Raw genomic sequence first — 19,678 nt, 5'->3', positions numbered from 1 at the left:
TGCCATATCTATATAAGTCAGAATCGGCGTGCCCATGAAATTCCGAGGTTTGCGTGCATCGCATGGAGTCAGAAAAATGGATTTTAGTTACCCCTTTCTAGTAGGGGTGTTCAGGAACCCGACAACCCGACGAACCCAACCCAACCTTGGGTTGGGTTGGAAAAATCCCAACCCGACCGGGTTGGGTTGGGTCGGGTCTCGGGTTGACCCCTGAAAATCTCGGGTTTTTGAATAAATCTCAACCCTCCATTCTTTTTAGGGTTTCAATTCCTACCTATTCACTCTTTTCTCTAACATTTTCAATTTCATCTTCCTCTCCTCATCTCTCCCTCCAAGCTTCAAGCTTGGTTCCATTTTTTCAGATTCAATTTCAATCTCGCTGCCGCCGTCCTTGCTCCCGTCTCCACCTCACGTCGTCGTGCCGCTTTGGTATACGGTTAACAAAGTAGTTTTTTTTTTCGCCGCCGCCCTTGCTTCAGTTCTCTGTTTTGTTTTTTTACCAAGTAATTTTTTTTAATCTATAATTATACCCAATATAAAGAACTTGAAAACAATAACTATATCTAGAAAAATATGAACTTTTTTTAGATGGAACAAATTTGCTGAAAAACATGAAGACAAAATCAAGTACAGTCTCCACTTGCTCTCCCTCTTTCAAGATCTTTTTGGTTATTATAACATTTGTTGATATTTTACTTTTTTAGATGGAACAAATTTGCTGAAAAACATGAGGAAAAAAAAAAAAGAAGAACCCGGTAACCCAACCCGAATTTATTGGGTTGGGTTGGCCATCGTTTTACAACCCGTCGGTTCCCACAAATTCCCAACCCGACCCAATCCAACCCGTGAACACTACTTTCTAGCTCGAGTCTTTGGTTTCTTCTCAATTTTCTTTTTGTTAGTTTTGAGTTTTATGTACTCCTTTAGAAAATGACAAAGAAGAATTTAAATTATAATACCTTAGAAACACTGAACATACCATAATAATCCATCATTTATATGGTATATTAGTCTGATAAGGTAACAATCCAAAAATTTTCCTATTCAGTCACGCCAGCATCATTCTTAAGAATGATATATGAGATCCAACAGAAGGGAATTAATAAAATATCCCAAAATATCATCTACCTTCCAAAGATTAGTCGAGGGAAAAGAACTTGTCAGTTGTTATAAGAAGTCCTCTTTCAAAGGTGGAATAGCACGAAACACTAATAATTCATCCTATCACCAATTTGCATTTTCAAAAGGAAGAAAGAAAAGAAAAAAACCTCTCACTCTCATCAATTCTCTCTCTCACACCCCACCAAGTAAGTGGAGATTGAGAAAACCCCAATTCAAAGCATTTTTCCAACCCCATCAACAAACACTTGGCCATATTGAGAGAGATTTTTTTGGAATATGAAAGAATTTTCAAGGAATCCATCATCAGCATTCCAAATGATCAGTAGCAGCAACAATAATGCAATAATATCTCTCATTTTCTTGACCACAATCACACACACACATGATCATATAAATCAATAAAATTTTGACTTTATGAAATCATGCATCATCTTTCCTTGTTTCTGTAAGAAGAATAAATTTGGTTTTTGGGTTTTGTAGAGATAAGATGATGGTGATGATGATGGAGATGGTGAGAAGTACTAGAGGAGGGTATTACTGGAAGAGTTGGTTTATTTGTGGAGTGGTGGGTGTGGTTGTGATGTTGGGATCAGTGGTTTGGTTGGTAAATTCTTCTCTTCACTCCCACCAGCTTCATCTTCAAACTCGAAGGATTGTTGTGGATACAGATGTTGATACTGATGATGTCTTTGCTATTTTCTATCTTCTCAAGCAACCCACCTCTCTCTTTCATCTTCAGGTAAATTATTCTCTCTCTCCCCCTTCATCTTTCTTCTTGCCATGCCTTTTCTTCGCATGAATGAATCCCCTCCCCAAAAACCCTAATTTTTATTTTACCAATGTGTGGGGGCGGGAATTTGAACTTTTGACTGGTAGGAAGGGTTACCGATGTCTTAGTATATATTATGTTGTGATATGCTCGGAATTGATTAATATCATTTAGTTTAAGGTTTGATTATTGGATGATACATGATCGTGAAAATAGTATTGCTTAGAATGAGAGGTTAAAAAATTTCAAAAACTCACTAATTTAATCAAAATCAAGCTTTGAAAAAGATATGTATGATTAAATATAAAAAAATCAATCATTGAGTAACTCTAATAAAAATTACAAGTTTCAACAAAAAAAAATCACTTGTTTGTTTGAATCCTATCAATTTCATATTAAAGGTAGGTTTCATAATTCATTTAACATTATAAGAGAATACCTTTTTAAGGTAAAAATTGCAATACTTTTAAAATTTAAAGGGAAAGATTGCAACACTTATGAAAGTGAAAGTTTAAATTGCAAGAAATTGAAATTTTATGTTAAAATGATTCAATTCGTCAAGTTCATAGGGTTGAAAAATTCATCCTTTTATTCAAAATTATTAACGTCCAAATATGAAAGCATTAAGTTAAAGTATTCTTTTGGTCTTTGAAATTTGTGAATTTAATGTCCATTTTGTTCCTAAAGTTTCAAACAAGACAGTACTTGTAATCCTTTAAAGTTTTAGAAATTTGAAAAATTGTTCTAAATGATGGTCCTCCTCCCTCCTTCTCCTTCGACAAACCTAGTCATAACTGTTCTCTTCTCCGTCATCACAATTTATCCTTCTCCATCATCACAATTTATCCTACGCTTCTTGCTGTTGGTCGTTTGCTATATCTCCCCCTCTTCTCTCCGTTTGGATCCCATTGTTTTGAGAGATCTTCGTTCAAAGACCACTAGATTTGGAATGCACTTGAACTCGACCTTTGTTCCAAACAAAGATCCTCGTTCTAGATCTGAAACGTCAAATTTAAAACAAATTCGAGCACACAACCTTTGTTGAACAAATGTTGTGTTCCAAATCTAAAATGCTAGATCTTGAACCAAATTCGTGTTCCAAATGTGCAACACAACCTTCGAACGTGAACTTGGATCCAAACGAAGATCGTCATCCCAGATCTAGAATGCCAAATTTGCAATGCCACATCATTTTTCCACCTCACAGTCCAATCATTAAAATGTACAATATAAATTTTGCCACATAATCATAGTCCCAAATGATGGTCATGTCACCTTTTCATTAGTGTACTTGCGGTCAACTAACCTCCAAAACCATTTAAATCTATTTTTCAAAATTTAATTTTATGGACTAAAGGTGTGTGTTTTTTTTAATTATTATTTCAACCATCAAATACACATTAAACTCAAATTTTAAGAACCCAAAGTAAAATTTGCCCAAAGTATTATAGTCTGTGTTTGTAAGTGCAGAGGGAGAGAGAAGTGACTGAATGAGTGATGGAAAAATTAACAAAATTGGAAAAATGGGATTTGTTGACCTTTTCCTGAATCTTACCCTTTTTTTTCTTTTTTTGGTTAAACACAAATGAATTAGAATTCCTCATTTATTGGAGACACCATTCTCTTTAACTACTTATTGATATCATTCCATGAAATTACAATTTCAATTTCTTTCTGAATTACCATCTTCATCCTTTGTCCTAAATTATCCTAATTAAGTTTTAATAGATCAAAATCTAGATGTTATTAAATTTACTTTGGCAAATCAGGTTAATTTACAATCAATAAACTGCCAATAATCCAAAGAAAAAATTAAGACCCACAAAAAAAAAAAAAAATTCTATGTAAAAATTATCCCACTCACACAGAATTGAAACTCCCAAGTTACAAAAAAAATAATCTCTCAAAGCTTTATACTTCTCACATTATTTTTTTCTCACTCCCGGACATGAAAATACACAAATAAAAAATAATAATTAAGACTTAGTAACTTAGTATACTAAATTTGAAGTATTTCTAACTCTACAAGGAAAAAAAAACTATGACCTTCTTTTGTTTGGATTTATTATTATTATTTTTTTTTACACAAATTTGGATTTAATTTTTTGGCCTTCACCATTTATTTGTTATTAATTCATGTACTTCTATTTACAAACAAAATATAATTATAATTTTTTAAAAATTTTATTAAAAATTTGAAAACTTAAACTTTCCTCATGAGTTCTCATCCCGTTTTGAACTATACCTAAATAAACTTTAAAAATTATAATTTTAGCTAAATTAAACATGTATTTACTTTTACTTCTTTTTAAAAAAATACCCGGAAATAATAGTAATTATTATTATTATATAGTATGTAACTTATTATTATTATTAATATAACTACCTTTTTTTTAGTTTATTATTACTACTACTAGGACTTGGTTTGTTGTAACTTTTTTTTTAATATGAAAAGTTAGACTATCCTAAATGTACTATATAATATTTTTATTTTGGTATTTTATTTAAAAAAATATATATTTAATATATGTTTGCCTATATTATTGTATCTTTTTGGAGGATTAAGGATTTATTTGGTGAATTGATTTCAAAATTGTTTTGAAGAACTATCGACTCCCTAAATATTAGTGTTATTATTATTATCGACATTGAATATACTATTCACAGCTCATAATAACTTCATTGGTTCTAAAAATAAAAACCATCTCTAAAAATATAATAAAGGAAAGCAAAAATGAATAACAATGTTTCAAAAAAAAAAAAATCCAAACATAATTTCATTGATTTCTTCAGGTTAAATTATATATACATATTTTTTTAAATTTGTAAAACAAGTATATGTTTTTTTTAAGTATAACAACATACGAGGGCGAGGTTCAAACCTACGACTTTATGATTGAGAATTTATGTTTTAACCAATTTAGTTGACCTCAAGTTGACTTTAACACATAGTGGTTTCAAGTTTTCTCCAACATTTTAAAATTTCCAGCTCTACCTAACCATTCCATTTGAATTATTTTAGCCTTCCTTAGAAAGTTTGGTATGTGGCCACCATGGGTTGAACCTATTCCCGACTCTTATGGACCACTAGGGCAAACCATTATAGTTAAGTCAACTTATATATGTTAGAGTCATTTTGTATCATTTAGTCGGTTTCAAGATAACCCCTAACCAACCCTTATGGGTTGGTGAGTAGTCCGAATGAGCAAAACTAGAATTGAAATGAAATTACTTCAAACTATAGTGGTTACCTATTATTTAAGATTTAATAAAACCATAAGAGTTATGATTCACGAGTATTAAATTACAAATTTAGTCATGGAAGATCAGATACTTTTAATATTCAATAACGAAATTGAAAATTTAAAGAGATATTAGGAATTTTTTGAAGTTGAAAAAGTTATTAAAAACACTTTTTTTTTTACCTTATGCTCTATATCTTTCACCTCTTCCTCTTCAAACTTCATTCTTGCATTCTCGTTTTTTTCAAATCCAAACTCCTTTTTCCATCCCCATGTGATTAAGTTCCTAACACCTATTTCAATCCAACAAACCTCTGACACCATCGTGAAAAAGTGTTAAGGACAACGGTACCTCGAGTACCCCACGTAACTCCACAATGGTATGATATTGTTTGCTTTGGGCATAGCCCGCATGGCTTTGCTTTTGGTTCCACCAAAAAGACCTCATACCAATGGAGATAATTGTCCTATCTTATATACCCATGATCACTCCCTTCCCTAGCCAATGTGGGACTTTGTTTGTACTCACTTTACAGACCCAACAATTCTCCCCTCGAACAAAGTACCACCGAGCCTCCCTTCAAGTAGTCACTCATCCGTCTACTCTCGGCGATAAAAAACAATAGCTTGCTCTTATCTAAGGCTTCTAGGCACAACCTGATAGAGTACACTCACGGATTACACTATGGCTATACCTTTCGAAACTCACCACTTCTTTGGTCAGTACTCGAGGATTCACCGATACAGCTAGGTTTTAGACCATGGCTCTGATACCACTTGTTGTGAAAAAAAATGCAACCTACACTTAAAAGGATTAAATAAAATAATATGTGGGAGACAAAGCAAACAATATGTCTCCTCTACAACGGTAGCGACTCCTCTCTAGTCTTAGAGAAGTCTAAACTGAAGTTGCACACAACTTCAGTTTATCTACAGGGACGATCTTAGTAAACATATCTGCTGGATTCTAACAACTTGGAATATTTTCGAGTAACAACATTCCATCTTCCAAAGCTGATATGATAAAATGGTATCTTATCTGTATATGTTTCGTTCTCAAATGAAACACTGGATTCTTTGCTAAATGAATAACGCTCTGACTATCACAATGCAAAGTCCCTTTTCCCAATCTCAAGCCAAGTTCTGCCAAGAAAGACTGAAGTCATATCATTTCTTTGCTTGCTTTAGTAACTGCAACGTACTCAGCTTCTGTAGTAGAAAGTGCTACTATCTTCTACAGTTTTGAGACCCAGCTAATTGCAGTATTACCCAATGTAAAAACATATCTGGTAGTACTCTTTCTGCCATCTGTACCCCCTGCCATATCTGCATCTACATATCCCTGCAGTTTAAAATCTGATCTTTTAAAGTGCAGAGCATAATCAGTCGTCTTCCTCAAGTATTTGAATATCCACTTCACAGCTTCTTAATGTTGCTTTCTTGGGTTACTCATATACCTGCTAACAACTCCCACTACATGTGCAATATCGGGTCTTGTACAAACCATGACATACATCAAGCTTCCTGTAGCTGAAGCATATGGCACTCTAGCCATATGATCTCTTTCTTGTTCAGTAGTCGGTGAGTGCTTTTTAGATAATTTAAAATGACTAGCTAAAGGAGTATTCATAGGTTTTGCATTTTCCATGTTAAACTTGTTCAATACTTTATTAACATACTCTTTCTATGACAGTGTCAAAATACCATCTTTTCTCTCTATCCTCATCCCTAGGATTTGTTTGGCAGCTTCCAAATCTTTCATGTCAAATTCTTTAGATAATTCAGCCTTTATCTTCAAAATTTCTTCTTTGTTTGGTCATGTTATCAACATGTCATCAACATATAGCAATAAAATGATGAATGAGTTACCCTGAATTCTTATATAACATCAATGATCTGCCTGACACCTCTGAAATCTACTAGTGCAAATAAAACTGTCAAACTTCTTATACCATTGTCTGGGTGCCTGTTTGAACCATACAAGCTTCTCTGAAGTTTGCATACCATTTTCTTTTGCCCTTGTACTATAAATCCCTGTGGCTGCACCATGTAAATTTCTTCCTCAAAATCACCATGGAGAAAAGCTATTTTTACATCAATTTGTTCCAGGAATAAATCTTCTTCTGCCACTATCGATAGAACAGTCCTAATGGGTAGTTAGTTTAATTATGGGAGAGAAAATCTCATTAAAGTCAATACCTTCCCTTTGTTGAAAGCCTTTGACTACAAGCCTTGCCTTGTACCTTTTACTACTGTTGGGCTCCTATTTGATTCTACATACCCATTTATTATGCAAAGCTTTCTTACCTCTTGATAACTCAGCAAGTTGCCATGTCTGATTGATCATTAGAGAATTCATTTCATCTTTCATGGCCAACTCCCACTTAACAGAGTCTTCCAGCTGAATCGCTTCTTCATAACATTCAGGTTCACCTCTGTCAGTCAGTAAAATGTAATTTAATGTAGGGGAATACCTCTGTGGTGGTCTGTTTCCACAACTCTAGTTCATCAGTTTCCACAACATGTTCATCAAATCCCACAACTGTTTCTTCAACCTCAGGAGGACTTATATACTGAGTCTTCTCTATGATCTCATCTAACTCTGTCTTTCCTAAATCAACTTTATCTGTCTTTGTATAAGACTTTTTCATTGAAGATCACGTTCTTGGTTCTCATAATCTTCTTGTTTACGCGACGGGAAATCGGCCACTAGTAACAAAGCTCCAATAAGGTATCGAGAGGGCTATCACAGTCAGGTGCGAAGCAATTACCCCCTATTTGTAAAGTACCCCTCTTCCTATTTAGGGGGTTGAGGCGAGAAATGGCTTGATGAACCGTTCCGTTCGCCACGCACCGGCCCCATTCATTTCGAAATGTCCGCTTCAACCGCAGTTTCAACTACCAAAAAGCTAAGTTGGCTTGACGAGCGCAGATGTGACACCGTTCTGTTGTGGTAAATCAGTTCCATAAGTGGTAAGGACAACGGTAGTACCCCACGTATCTTCACAATGGTATGATATTGTCCGCTTTGGGCATAGCACGCACGACTTTGCTTTTGATTTCATCCAAAAGGCCTCATACCAATGAAGATAATTGTCCTATCTTATATACCCATGATCATTGCCTTCCCTAGCCAATGTGGGACTTTTCTTGCACTCACCTTATAAACCTAACATAAAGTATTTTATTTTCCATTAGCGATATGTCCAATTTAATTCTCGTCGATCTTTTCCTTCCAATATGAATGGATAATCAACTTGGATTTGACCTAACCCAAATGTGTGTATTAGATCATTTGGGTTGGTGATCCGACCAATATGAAAATTCGACCCGACCCAATCCGACCTGATTTAATCCACTCAACCTTGAAAATGAGATGATAAGTATTGGTTTGGTGAGTTATTTTGTGGATGATGTGAGTTATTTTGTGGATGATGTGGTGTGTATAGGCAATAACAATAAATGGGAATGGATGGAGTGAAGCGGGGCATGCGGTGAACCACGTGTACGACATGTTGTTCATGATGGGCCGAGACGACATCCCGGTTGGTGTCGGCGGAGAAGGCGGCATTTCCCCAAATGATACCGTTTCTATTTCCCCTCATGTTGACGTCGGTGGCTTTCTACCACTTATTGACCAGGTAATTACATTTAACCCCGTACTTTGCTCTTCCAAAATATCCTAATTTTTTCTTTTCTATTTCTTTTTAATTATTTCTCAATTATTTATCATTATCTTTTCAATTTAATCTCTTATATTTTAATATTTTTTAAATTTAGTAACTCGCTGTTGGTTGGTGAATAATGCTAACATTGATTTACGATAAACTTATCAATTTAGAAAGAAGGAACACTCATCTAACTATATCATTGATGAAAGTTTCGACACTTCTACAAAATTTCTAATAAATTGGTAAAAATCTCAAATTTCTTATCTTGGATTGACTTTTTTCTCTTGAACTGAGTATTGTGTTGTGTAAGTTTATTATTAACCAATTTTAACATTTGTTAACATTGACAGAAAAAATTGAAAAATATTAATACATAAGGGATGAAATTGAAAATTTTAAACAATAGAGATTAAATTGAAAAAAAAAACCAAACATAATAAACTTAAACATATATTGAATGTATAAGGACTAAAATGAATATTTTAAAAATATAAAAACTAAAATGAACAAAGAAATAAAAGCATCCGGATCAAAATAAGAATTTTTTTTTTTGAAATAAGATCAAAACATGATTTAAACATAAATTATATTTAGTATCATATTATATATTAGGTTAAATTATTAAAATTATCCCTAAATTTTGCCATTTGTTTAAAGAATACCTTTATCATTTTAAAAGTTCAAATACTACTATTGATCTTTACCGACTTTTCAAAAGAAAGAAAAACCTTATGAACAAACCTTGTTAATATGTTGAACAGAATTTAACATGCTACAATCTAGCAACATGACAATTAATGTGGGGCATTTTTTGGATTAAGTAGGAAAAAAACTAGTATTTTAAAAAAGAGATTAGGACAAAATTGGTAGACAATAGAAAAGAAAACCCTGAGGATTGGAACAGTTTCGTTCCATGATCCTCTTTATTGGAACAGTTTCGTTCCATGATCCTCTTTATTTGGTAGTGGTCGACTAAGGCCTCTAAACCTTTGGGGCAAACGTCAGGGTTCACATTAATTATCATGTTATTCTAGATTCTATCACGTCAATTTTTCATTCAAAATATTAATAGATGTTTATTCAAATAGTATTTTTGAAAGGTTTATGAAAATTTGAAAGGATAGAGATATTTTTAAAATAAAATCAACCGCTATTTTTCTAACAATTTAACCAATATTTAAAAAAAATTAAAGCAAAGTCCCATAAAATCACGATAGGAAATTAGAAAAAGTATGTGGGCAAAAGTGAGTGGTTTGGAAAACAAACGAAGCGACTGGTAGGTCGAACGACAATGCGTTAGATTGAAACGACAAGAGGTGAAGTGTCGATGAATATGGCATTGATACGGCGTCGTTGGGCAGGGCATGTCAACGGCTGGGCACTGCAGATACAGGCAAGCGATTCCAGTGGGAGAGAAGGGACGTCTCTATGCCAATACCAATTTTGGTTTACGTAAAGCCTTTCTGCCTCAGGTTCTCTCTCTCTTTCTCTCTCTGATTTTTACAGTTTCTTCATTCTGAATTGAAAAATGTGGCAATGGCCAACTGATTTCGCTTGGGTTTGAAGATTGATTGCCTATTTTACGCATTTGCTCCTTCAATGCACAAAATACTTGGATTTATTGGATGGGTCTTCTTGTAAATCCTCATGGTTCCTATGAACTCTTTTATGTTCACCCCTATGATTCAAGAGAAGAGCCTTTTATCACCTTGCTTAGCTTGGATTTGAGTTGCTCTCCCATGAACTTGACATAACTTATTGGTTGAATTTGCCATTGGTTTTAATCCCAATTTGGTCCCTGAACTTTGAATGTCATTCCATGTTAGTCCATGTTAGTCCTTAGGACTTTTGGGTTTATTCCATTTTGGTCTCTAAACTTTTAAAATGCTCGTTTTAGTAACTTTACAAAGTAAACATTTTGGTTCTTGATGTATACTAACGTTTTAACATGAGAACGTATTTGGATCCTATGGGTTGAAACGAAAAATTGGGAAGTAAATTTTAGGTGGAAAAATTAACAAGGGCCAAAATGATTATTGTTTTAATGTTCGAGGACCAAAATAGTTACAGAAATGGCAAGTTTATGGACTAAAATAGAATAAAGCTGAAAGTTTAGGGACTAAAAAATAAGATTTAAACCATCAGCATTTTAATTACTTATGGTTTGTTCTTAATTTCAATTCAGTCCTTATGTTTTTAAAATTTTCAATTTGTTACCCATAGTTTTAATTTGTTAAACTCCCAAAACCCTCTTGACATCTCCAAAAGTTAATAGTTCTCTTATGTAGGATGTTTTCTTTGTTGGCATTCAAAAGACATGTGCCACATAAGAAATCTGTCAAACATTTGATACATCAAGAGGCTTTTGAGAGATTTACCAAATCATATGGACCAAATCGAAACTTCTAAAACTATAGCGACCAAATTCGCGACTATTACTTATTCAAGACTGCATGGACTTGGTTTTTTTTCTAACAATTTTCCAATCCATTCCATTGTGCATTTGGTACATTACTTCATTTGTTTAAATGTGTTGACACTTGACAGGGTAATAGGAGATACACTCCTGTGAAGCAGCCAACTGCACAGCAAGTATTGAAAGATGCAATATCTGCAGGGCCTACTACAGTTTTTCTAATGGGAACTCACACAAACTTGGCCATATTTCTTATGACAAATCCTCACTTGAAGAAAAATATAAAGCATATCTATGCCATGGGTGGTGCTATTAGAGAAATTTGCTCTGATAAATCTCATGGGAAGACATGCAACAATATTGGAAACTTGTGGCCTCCAAATACAAACCCATATGCTGAGTTCAATATATTTGGAGACCCCTTTGCTGCCTATACAGTAATTCCTATTTCCTGCCGTTATAAGTCAATTATTAGTGTTCTAATCTACGAAACAATCGGTATAATATGATGAATGATGTGTGTCAAATGTTCTTTATCATATGTTTATCTACAGCTAACTCAACATGGAAAGTAGCTAAAGAAAGCTTAGTTTAAATTGGTGCCTAATGCTTTTGATACAAATTGACTAACATGTTAGTGGTTGCAGTACAACTTTTGAAAAGTTATATATCTCTGATATTAAGACCTTCTTTCATTGTTTTTCTTTCTTCCTTTTGTTTATCATATATCCTCCTGCTAGTAGAGTTTTGGTATATTTGCATTATATGTCTGTGGTGCATTTGTGAGTGCTTTCATTATAAATGATTTTGATATTCAGTTCAAAGTACTTTCAAAGGCAGGGTACTTTAGAGTGCTTTGTTGTTTCTCACTTGGGTCGAAAATACTTCAACGTGCTTTTGAATTTTTTTATGAAATACTTTATATTACTTCCAAATATGAACTTCTTAGTGAGAAGTGCTTTTTGCCATGACAAAAGTATTTTTGGCATGGTTACAAGCTCGAATACATAGTCGTATTATTTCTTTTTGTGAAATTTTGGATCTGCATCTGATATTAAAGTGTTGGCTTCTTTGAGAAACAGGTACTACATTCTGGAATTCCTGTTACACTCGTTCCTCTGGATGCAACAAGTACCATTCCTGTGGATAAGAATGTATTTTTGGCATTTGAACAGAGACATAACACTTATGAGGCTCAATATTGTTTCCAGTCCTTGAAAATGGCTCGCGATACTTGGGCTAACAACGGATTTTTTGAAGTAAATCTTCCATAACTGATTCAAATTATCTTTCATGAGAAAGATGCCTGTTTTATATAGCTTCTCAAGCTAAGTTAAAAAAAAGAACTACAAATTTAACATGTTCATATTGTAGTGACTTAGAATTTTCACAGATTTATTCGATGTGGGATTCTTTTATGGTTGGTGTATCTTTGTCTCAAATGCATAATTTGGATAAAGGGGGTGGAAGTAATGCATATTCCAAGATGGAATACATAAATATCACTATTGTTACATCGAATGAACCTTATGGGATCTCGGATGGATCAAATCCACTTGTCGACGGGCATTTAGTCCCAAAATTTGGTGTCCAAAAGAATGGGGTGCACAGTGGTCATGTTCAGACGGGAATGCTGGATCCATTCTGCCTTATTGCAACTGGAAAAGGAAAGTGTCAGGTATGTGGCCTTTTTAAATGTTGAGGAACTTTGATGATTGTCCAATATTTTCCAATGAAGAGCAACTTATTGTTCTAAGTTTTAACCAAGGTGGGAATTTGCTTGTTAGTGTATAAAGAGTTCAGTTTAGCCCCGTTTGATAGCGATTTCGTTTTTAGTTTTATATTTTAAAAAAGCATGTTTGCTTTCTTAATTCTTACAATTATTCTTCTTTTGGTATCTTTTTCACCTTTCTTAAAAATACATGAATTCTTAGCCAAAGATCTAAAGCAAAAACAAGCCTTTTTTTTTTTTAACTAATTCTTTTAGTTTTCTAAATTTAGATTAGATTTTGAAAACATTTTTTAAATAGATAATAAAACAAAGAAATATTTGGGTAGAATACCATTTCAAAGCTTATAAATTTTCAATAGCAAAAAACAAAGTGGTTATCCAACGAGTTTTGTAACTAGAGTATATGCTAAAAGAGTCTCATACAATGCACATAGGATGGTTACACAAAGGAGGCAGAGGGTTCTGAATCAGTTCAAGTTCTTGTTGCTGTGGAAGCTAAATCAACTTTTGACACCAACAGCTCAATTGATAAAGCATTTTATATAAGCTTCCTGGATGTAAGCCTGAAAGAAGGTTTTATTTATTATTTTTTTAGGCATATTTATTAATTTCTTTATGCCATTCGATTGTGTTACATATTACAATCATGTTATATGTTGAGTTAGGGGTTTTTCCCGTTTTGTGGGACATTTGGCTAGAGAGAATTAGTAGAATTTTTAGAGGAGTGAGAGATCTTGGGAAGACGTTTGATCTTTTGTTAGATTTAACGTCTCTTTGTGGGCTTCATCTTGAAGACTTTTTGTAATTACAAGTTAGACTTTCTTGTTTCAGTATGAAGCCTATTTTATCTAGTTAGCTTTTCTTGTTTGGGCTTCTTTTGTTGGGATGTCTTTCCATAGTTTTAGTAATTTTTAGCAGTTTTTTGTTTCATAGTTATTGTATTTAAACAATAAAACGACTAGGAAAGTACGAAGAATTTACTTACAGTAAATGTATCCAAAAACTCAACAATGGAGGTCTAGACTTCCTCAAATAAATCTAATATCATTTTCTACTTTTTTTACTATCTTCCTTCCATTTTTGTTCAGGAACGAAATTGTACCAGATTATGTGCCGAAGTGTTGGATTTTTCAAATATAACTGAATTAAAACTTCAATGCTTGTACCATAATTTGCATTTCTATGATTTCATATGGTTAGTAGGATAACTAGGCGAATATGACAGCGTCTTGCCTATCCTTACATTTTATACCCCATTTATTTCGTCAATGAAATGTCATCGTTTCGTTTGAAAAAAAATGCAGGTTCTTAATAGTCCGCAACAGACGGGGAGGTTTGATTTTAGAGCTCAGTTTCCTAACTACAAGGAAGTACTATATAGACCAAAATTTGGAAAGAAATTACTAGGAAAGCCAGTTGTTTTTGACATGGATATGAGCACTGGAGATTTTGTCACTCTTCTCTATCTCTTGAAGACACCAGTTGAAATCATCGACCTAAAGGTATGGTGTTATTTTGTGTTTAGTTTCTCGAAACCCATTACTATGACATTATTTGATAACAATTTTGTTTTAAAAATTACTCTTATAAAAACTACTCTTACCAATGTTCTTGTTGTTTATTTTTTACTTTCTAATAACACTTGTAATTTTAGTGAAATTTAGAAGAAAAAAAAAGGTTTTTGGAAACTATTTCCTTATTCTCGATTTGATAACCAATGTTTTTGGTTTCCTGTTTTTAAAAATTAAGCTTATGAACAATGCTTTCACCTATGTGTTTCTTTGTTTTGTTATCTACAATTACATTGTAAAAACGTTTCCAAAATCTAAGCCTAGTTTTGAAAACTAGTTTTTAAGAAATGTGAAAAATATACCAAGGAAATTGTGAGGAAACGAGCATAATTTTCAAAACAGAAAATTAAAAACGAAATGGTTATTGAGACCTTAGTTTTAAAATTTTGGGCATGATCTTAAAAACGATTTTGAAAAGTACATTAGAGAACAAAGAAAAAGGTTAGTAAATAAGCTAAGCACACTTTCTGAAAAGAAAACAAAAAACAAAAACGTTATCAAACAAGTGTTTATGCTTTCAACTTTATGTAGATTTCCCAAAGAAACTAACAAAATCAATCAAAATGTTATAGTTTCTACTTCTAGGGGAAGGGTTAATTCAAGTTTATTCCAAAGACCAAGAATTGGATGCTGAATGTTCTTTCAAAGTGTAAAAATAAAGTGCCTTTCAGAGAGAACTTCAAATCTTTTTCAAAAGGGGCCATTTCATTGCCTCACTTGATATGAATGAAGCTAAGGCATGACAGCTTTTTTTTTCTTGTTTTTGTTTTTTGTTGTTCTTTTAACATATCATTTCTCAGGGAATAATAATTAGCCCAAACGGATGGGCAACGGCTGCAACAATAGACGTTGTATATGATGTATTACACATGATGGGACGTGACGACATTCCAGTTGGTCTTGGAGATATATTCGCCATTGGAGAAGCACATCCATCATTTCCTCCTATTGGAGACTGCAAGTATATCAAGGCAATTCCTCATGGTAGTGGTGGCTTCTTGGACTCAGATACACTTTACGGACTCGCTCGGGACTTGCCTCGTAGTCCTAGAAGGTAGCTTTTCTAAGAGCTGTATGTTTCCTCATGACTTGCAGATTGTTTAGCAATAGATAACAACTATCCAGACTTTGTATGGGTTTGGTATGGGTTTTGGGGAGTAAAATGTGATTTTGGCTAGTTAAAACTTAGAAGTACTATTCAAAATTTTGATGGTCTTTGGTTAAATAGACAAAAGTGCTTCTAGAAATTCTAAACGAACTTAAAAGGGTGAATTTGGAAAGATGAAAATCCTAGGAGAAGCACTTAGAACTTCTTACAAAAGTGTTCATAGAAGAAGTTTCTCACTTAATTATTCCTTTTTTTCCCTGGGAAGTCATCCTAAACTCACTATTAAAAGCACTTTTAAGTACTTTTAGAGAAGCACTCAATTAATGCTTCTTCCAAAAGTGCTCGTAGGGAATATGTGCTTCAATTAAAATTACTACTCTCAAAAGTCATCACAAGCTCATTCTAAATCTCACTCAATAACATAGCTTGACTGTTTTCCAATTGGTCAATCATTAGACTTTTTCTTTTTCATTTTTAGAAATTTCATTTGCTGTTGGGATCTTTATGGATTATTTTACTTAGTCTTATCTTCAAATGCATTCAACATTGCTATTGCATTAGAGATCAAATTATGGACAAAACCAAACTTCCATGATTTTTTTTTCTTCAGATATACGGCTGAAAATTCAGTCAAGTTTGGAGCAGTTAGAGATACTGATCACCCTGAACTCAGACAAATGTCTGCACTTGAAGTTTGGAAAGCTATTGTTCGATCTCTAGATTCGGGGGAGAAGATTACGGTTTTAACAAACGGACCCTTGACGAATCTCGCTCAAATTGTTCGTACTAAAGCCATAATCTCAAGGATTCAGGTAAACGACCGTAATGTTTTTGTTTATTGCATAGACATGTCAAATTCGTAAGAAGATAATCTGCATTAATGAAAACAATTTAATGTTTTTTCCTTATTGCATTATGATAATTTGTAGATGTGAAAATCCAATTATTTGTTTCATGTGTTAAGGTTAGCCTACTAAAATGTTCCAATCAGAAGTTTCTTGTTTCTTAAAAAAGAGTGTATTTAGTCTATGGTACTAAAATCTTTTCTTTTTCTTTGTATGGAATGATTTTATTTGAAGTGTAGTGTGTTAGAATTTAAGGTTTAAATCATATTAAAGTTCTTGAACTTTAATGCTTAATCTATTTAGTTCCTAAACTTCAACCATTTGATTTTCATCCCCGAAGGAACTTAAATAGAAAAACACCATTTTAGTGTTTACTATTAACTTTTTAAATAAAAAAACTTAACAATGGATTAAAATAGTTTTTTTTTTAGTGCAAAGTTTAGGAACTAAAATGTAATATCCGTTAGTTTGATAATGTTGCATTCTTTTGCAAAAAATCTACAACCACAAACGTCATTCTCAACTCAAATTGAATGAGAATAATTTTCTCTGTCTTGACGAAGATTAAGAGACTATATAGTATTTAGTATTTTAGAGGCCATAACCCTAGTATCTAATATATAAATTGCTTCCATGATTCCCATAAAACCCATAGTCAACAGAAGTCTATAGGCAACAACAATCTTAGATTATTTTGAATGGTGCACTAATGAAATGGTAAAATAATAAGGAAGTTAGGTTAAGCTATGTTTTTTCCCATAACTTTGAAAGATTCAATAAGTCTTTAAATTTTGAATGTGTGTAATAGCCAAACTTTTAATATTGTATTTAATAGACCCCTAATTTATAAATTTTATATCCAATAAGTCCCTGAACTTTAAAAGTGTCTAATAACTCATTATTTGAAAGTTTAGAGAAGTTTAGGGACCTATTATTGAAAGTTCAGGGGGACCTATTTGGTAGTTATTAAAACTCGAGGATTTATTATACACAATATTGAAAGTTTAAAAACCTATTAAAAACTTTTTAAAACTCAGAGACTTGTTAAACACAACCCTGAATAACACAATCTTGATAGTTTAGGGGCAAATGTGCAACTTAACCATCAAGTTATTAATATTACTATTTCTTTGTTGCAGGAAGTATATATTACTGGAGGACATATAACCTTTGGTGGTGACAAGGGAAATGTGTTCACTATACCTTCAAATGTATATGCAGAATTCAACTTTTTTCTTGACCCCACGGCTGCAGAATTGGTTTTAGGCTCGGGATTGAACATTACACTCATCCCATTGAACGTACAACGGAGAGTAAGTTCTTTTCACAAGATCCTCAAAAGGTTGAAGCTCAGAAACAAAACTCCCGAAGCACGGTTTTCTCAACGTCTATTCTCGAGACTATATCACCTGAAGCAGCACCATCATCAGTACCATCATGTGGTAAAGTTTCTGAACCTAGATCATATAATAAATTCTGCTCTTGTTTATTTGTCAATCAGGCTGTAGTTTCTCAAAGTTTGTTTGTTTGTTTTTTTGTTTTTTTTTTTAAATCTCTGCTGGTGTTCGGACATTATATGGATTTTTTAAGTGGTCCATGCATTTAGAATCAATCTGAATTTTAGGCTCTTTATATATTCAACTTCATCCTCAGTCGAGAATTAGGGTAATCGAAACCTGACTAGAGCTTTTTTTTAGTACCTTTTTTCTGGTACACCAGCTGGGAAAAACTGAATAGTTAAAGGCATGAAATATTAAGATTACATTTGATAACATTCCCTTTCTTGTTTTTGAAAAGGTTAAATCACTGGTTTAGACCATGAATTTTGATGGTGTCAATTTAATTAGTCACTAAACTTTTAAAAATTGCAATTACCATTATGAACATTGAACTGTAGGTCTATTTAGTCCCTGTCGTGTCAATTAAATATTGATGTGACATGTTTATTGGAGACATATTGACTGATTTGACATGATGTGACATAAGAAAGTGGACAACTAGACAAGATAAAGTAGAATGTCCAACAAACTCCCTTTTTCAAGCAACATATCAAATTTCTTTCATAGATCGTGCCACCCTATTTGTCTAGCTATCCACTTTCTTCCATCCATCCAAAATCACCCAATATTTATCTAATATGTCATGTCATCATTTAGTTAATATCAGACATTATATAGAATCGTAGTTCAAATTTCAGGAATGTAGTTGGAACTTCTAGTGTAGGGACTAAATTGACATTAACAAACAAATTCATAGATTAAATTTGTAATTTAACTTCTCCGGTTTTTTTTTTTTTAGTTTACTAACCATTTCTTTGTTTGGTAAACAAACAAGCATTATTCTGAAATTAGAAAACCAAAAACAAAATTGTTAAGAAATGTACCTTCTTTCTCATCATCGTTTTTGCTTCCTGAGAACCGAAAAATCAATCATTTGTATACATTTTACTTTGACAGGACATGTTTTTAGGAGAAGTCCTTGGGGCAGTGAGCTTAGCTGGGAAACATGTGAATCTGAAGAAAGAATTTAGCTTCAAGCCTCTCAAGGTAGTCACAAATGGAGGTGAATCAAAAGTAGGGCAAACAATTATAGATGAGAAGAAAGGGAAGTGGGTGAGGGTTTTGGAGAGTGTTGAACCACTAGCATTTTATGAAGTTCTTGCAAGTGCTTTGGGTGATGAAAAGCAATCTGCTGTTGTAGGAAGCTTTGAGGAACAGAAGAGGATGTGGAGTGCCTGAGCCTCGGAAAATTATTCGATGTGGCTACCCCTCTAAATCTTGAATGTTTGGTTGAACCACAATTTTTAGTCTCTCTTTTGCATTTGACGGTGTAAAACTGCAAGCTACATTGTTTCAAAATTCTATGTTGTAGGAGATGTGTTCAATAATTTAAAAATGAAACTCAATATGATAAAAGAGCTATGTAAAATTGTTGTATTGTCATGTGACTTTTTAGAGCTTAGTTATGTGACAGGAAATATAAGGGAAAAATATTTTTAAAACCTAAGCCATGAAATTGATAAATTATAAAAGATAGGGTTGATTGGTAATCAATTCAATTTTTTATTTTTAGATTTTAAAATATGTTTTCGAAACCGTAAGTAAAATAAAAAAAAAATTTAAAATAATGAATTTTTTTTTGAGTTTGTCTGTTGTTATTATTATTATTTATTTTTTTTGGTTTTGGCTTTTTATCTTTGAAA

General features: G+C 33.1%; 1 protein-coding gene across 1 annotated transcript; it reads left to right on the top strand.

The window, feature by feature from the left end:
• Window positions 1-1,500: 1,500 nt before the first annotated feature.
• On the top strand, window positions 1,501-19,412 carry LOC111021821 (nucleoside hydrolase 3). The gene is made up of 12 exons (XM_022298905.2): window positions 1,501-1,861; window positions 8,583-8,774; window positions 10,166-10,276; window positions 11,352-11,657; window positions 12,303-12,479; window positions 12,614-12,898; window positions 13,387-13,509; window positions 14,257-14,454; window positions 15,324-15,577; window positions 16,242-16,443; window positions 17,616-17,918; window positions 18,933-19,412. Exons 1-12 carry the CDS (start codon window positions 1,610-1,612, stop codon window positions 19,212-19,214), a joined length of 2,685 nt encoding a protein of 894 aa, XP_022154597.1. The 5' UTR covers window positions 1,501-1,609; the 3' UTR covers window positions 19,215-19,412.
• The last annotated feature ends 266 nt before the right edge of the window (window positions 19,413-19,678 follow it).

The sequence above is a fragment of the Momordica charantia genome, assembly GCF_013281855.1.
Source record: "Momordica charantia cultivar OHB3-1 chromosome 6 unlocalized genomic scaffold, Mcharantia_2.0 BLBB01000006.1, whole genome shotgun sequence".
Lineage (NCBI taxonomy): Eukaryota > Viridiplantae > Streptophyta > Magnoliopsida > Cucurbitales > Cucurbitaceae > Momordica > Momordica charantia.
This window is presented reverse-complemented; position numbering and strand designations above follow the sequence as displayed.

Excerpts from the sequence above, each read along its gene's own strand:
- LOC111021821 (XM_022298905.2), top strand. The coding sequence starts at position 1,610 with ATGATGGTGATGATGATGGAGATGGTGAGAAGTACTAGAGGAGGGTAT. Across the intron at positions 12,480-12,613 it reads CTAACAACGGATTTTTTGAA|ATTTATTCGATGTGGGATTC; the intron begins GTAAATCTTCCA and ends GAATTTTCACAG. Across the intron at positions 17,919-18,932 it reads ATCATCAGTACCATCATGTG|GACATGTTTTTAGGAGAAGT; the intron begins GTAAAGTTTCTG and ends TTACTTTGACAG.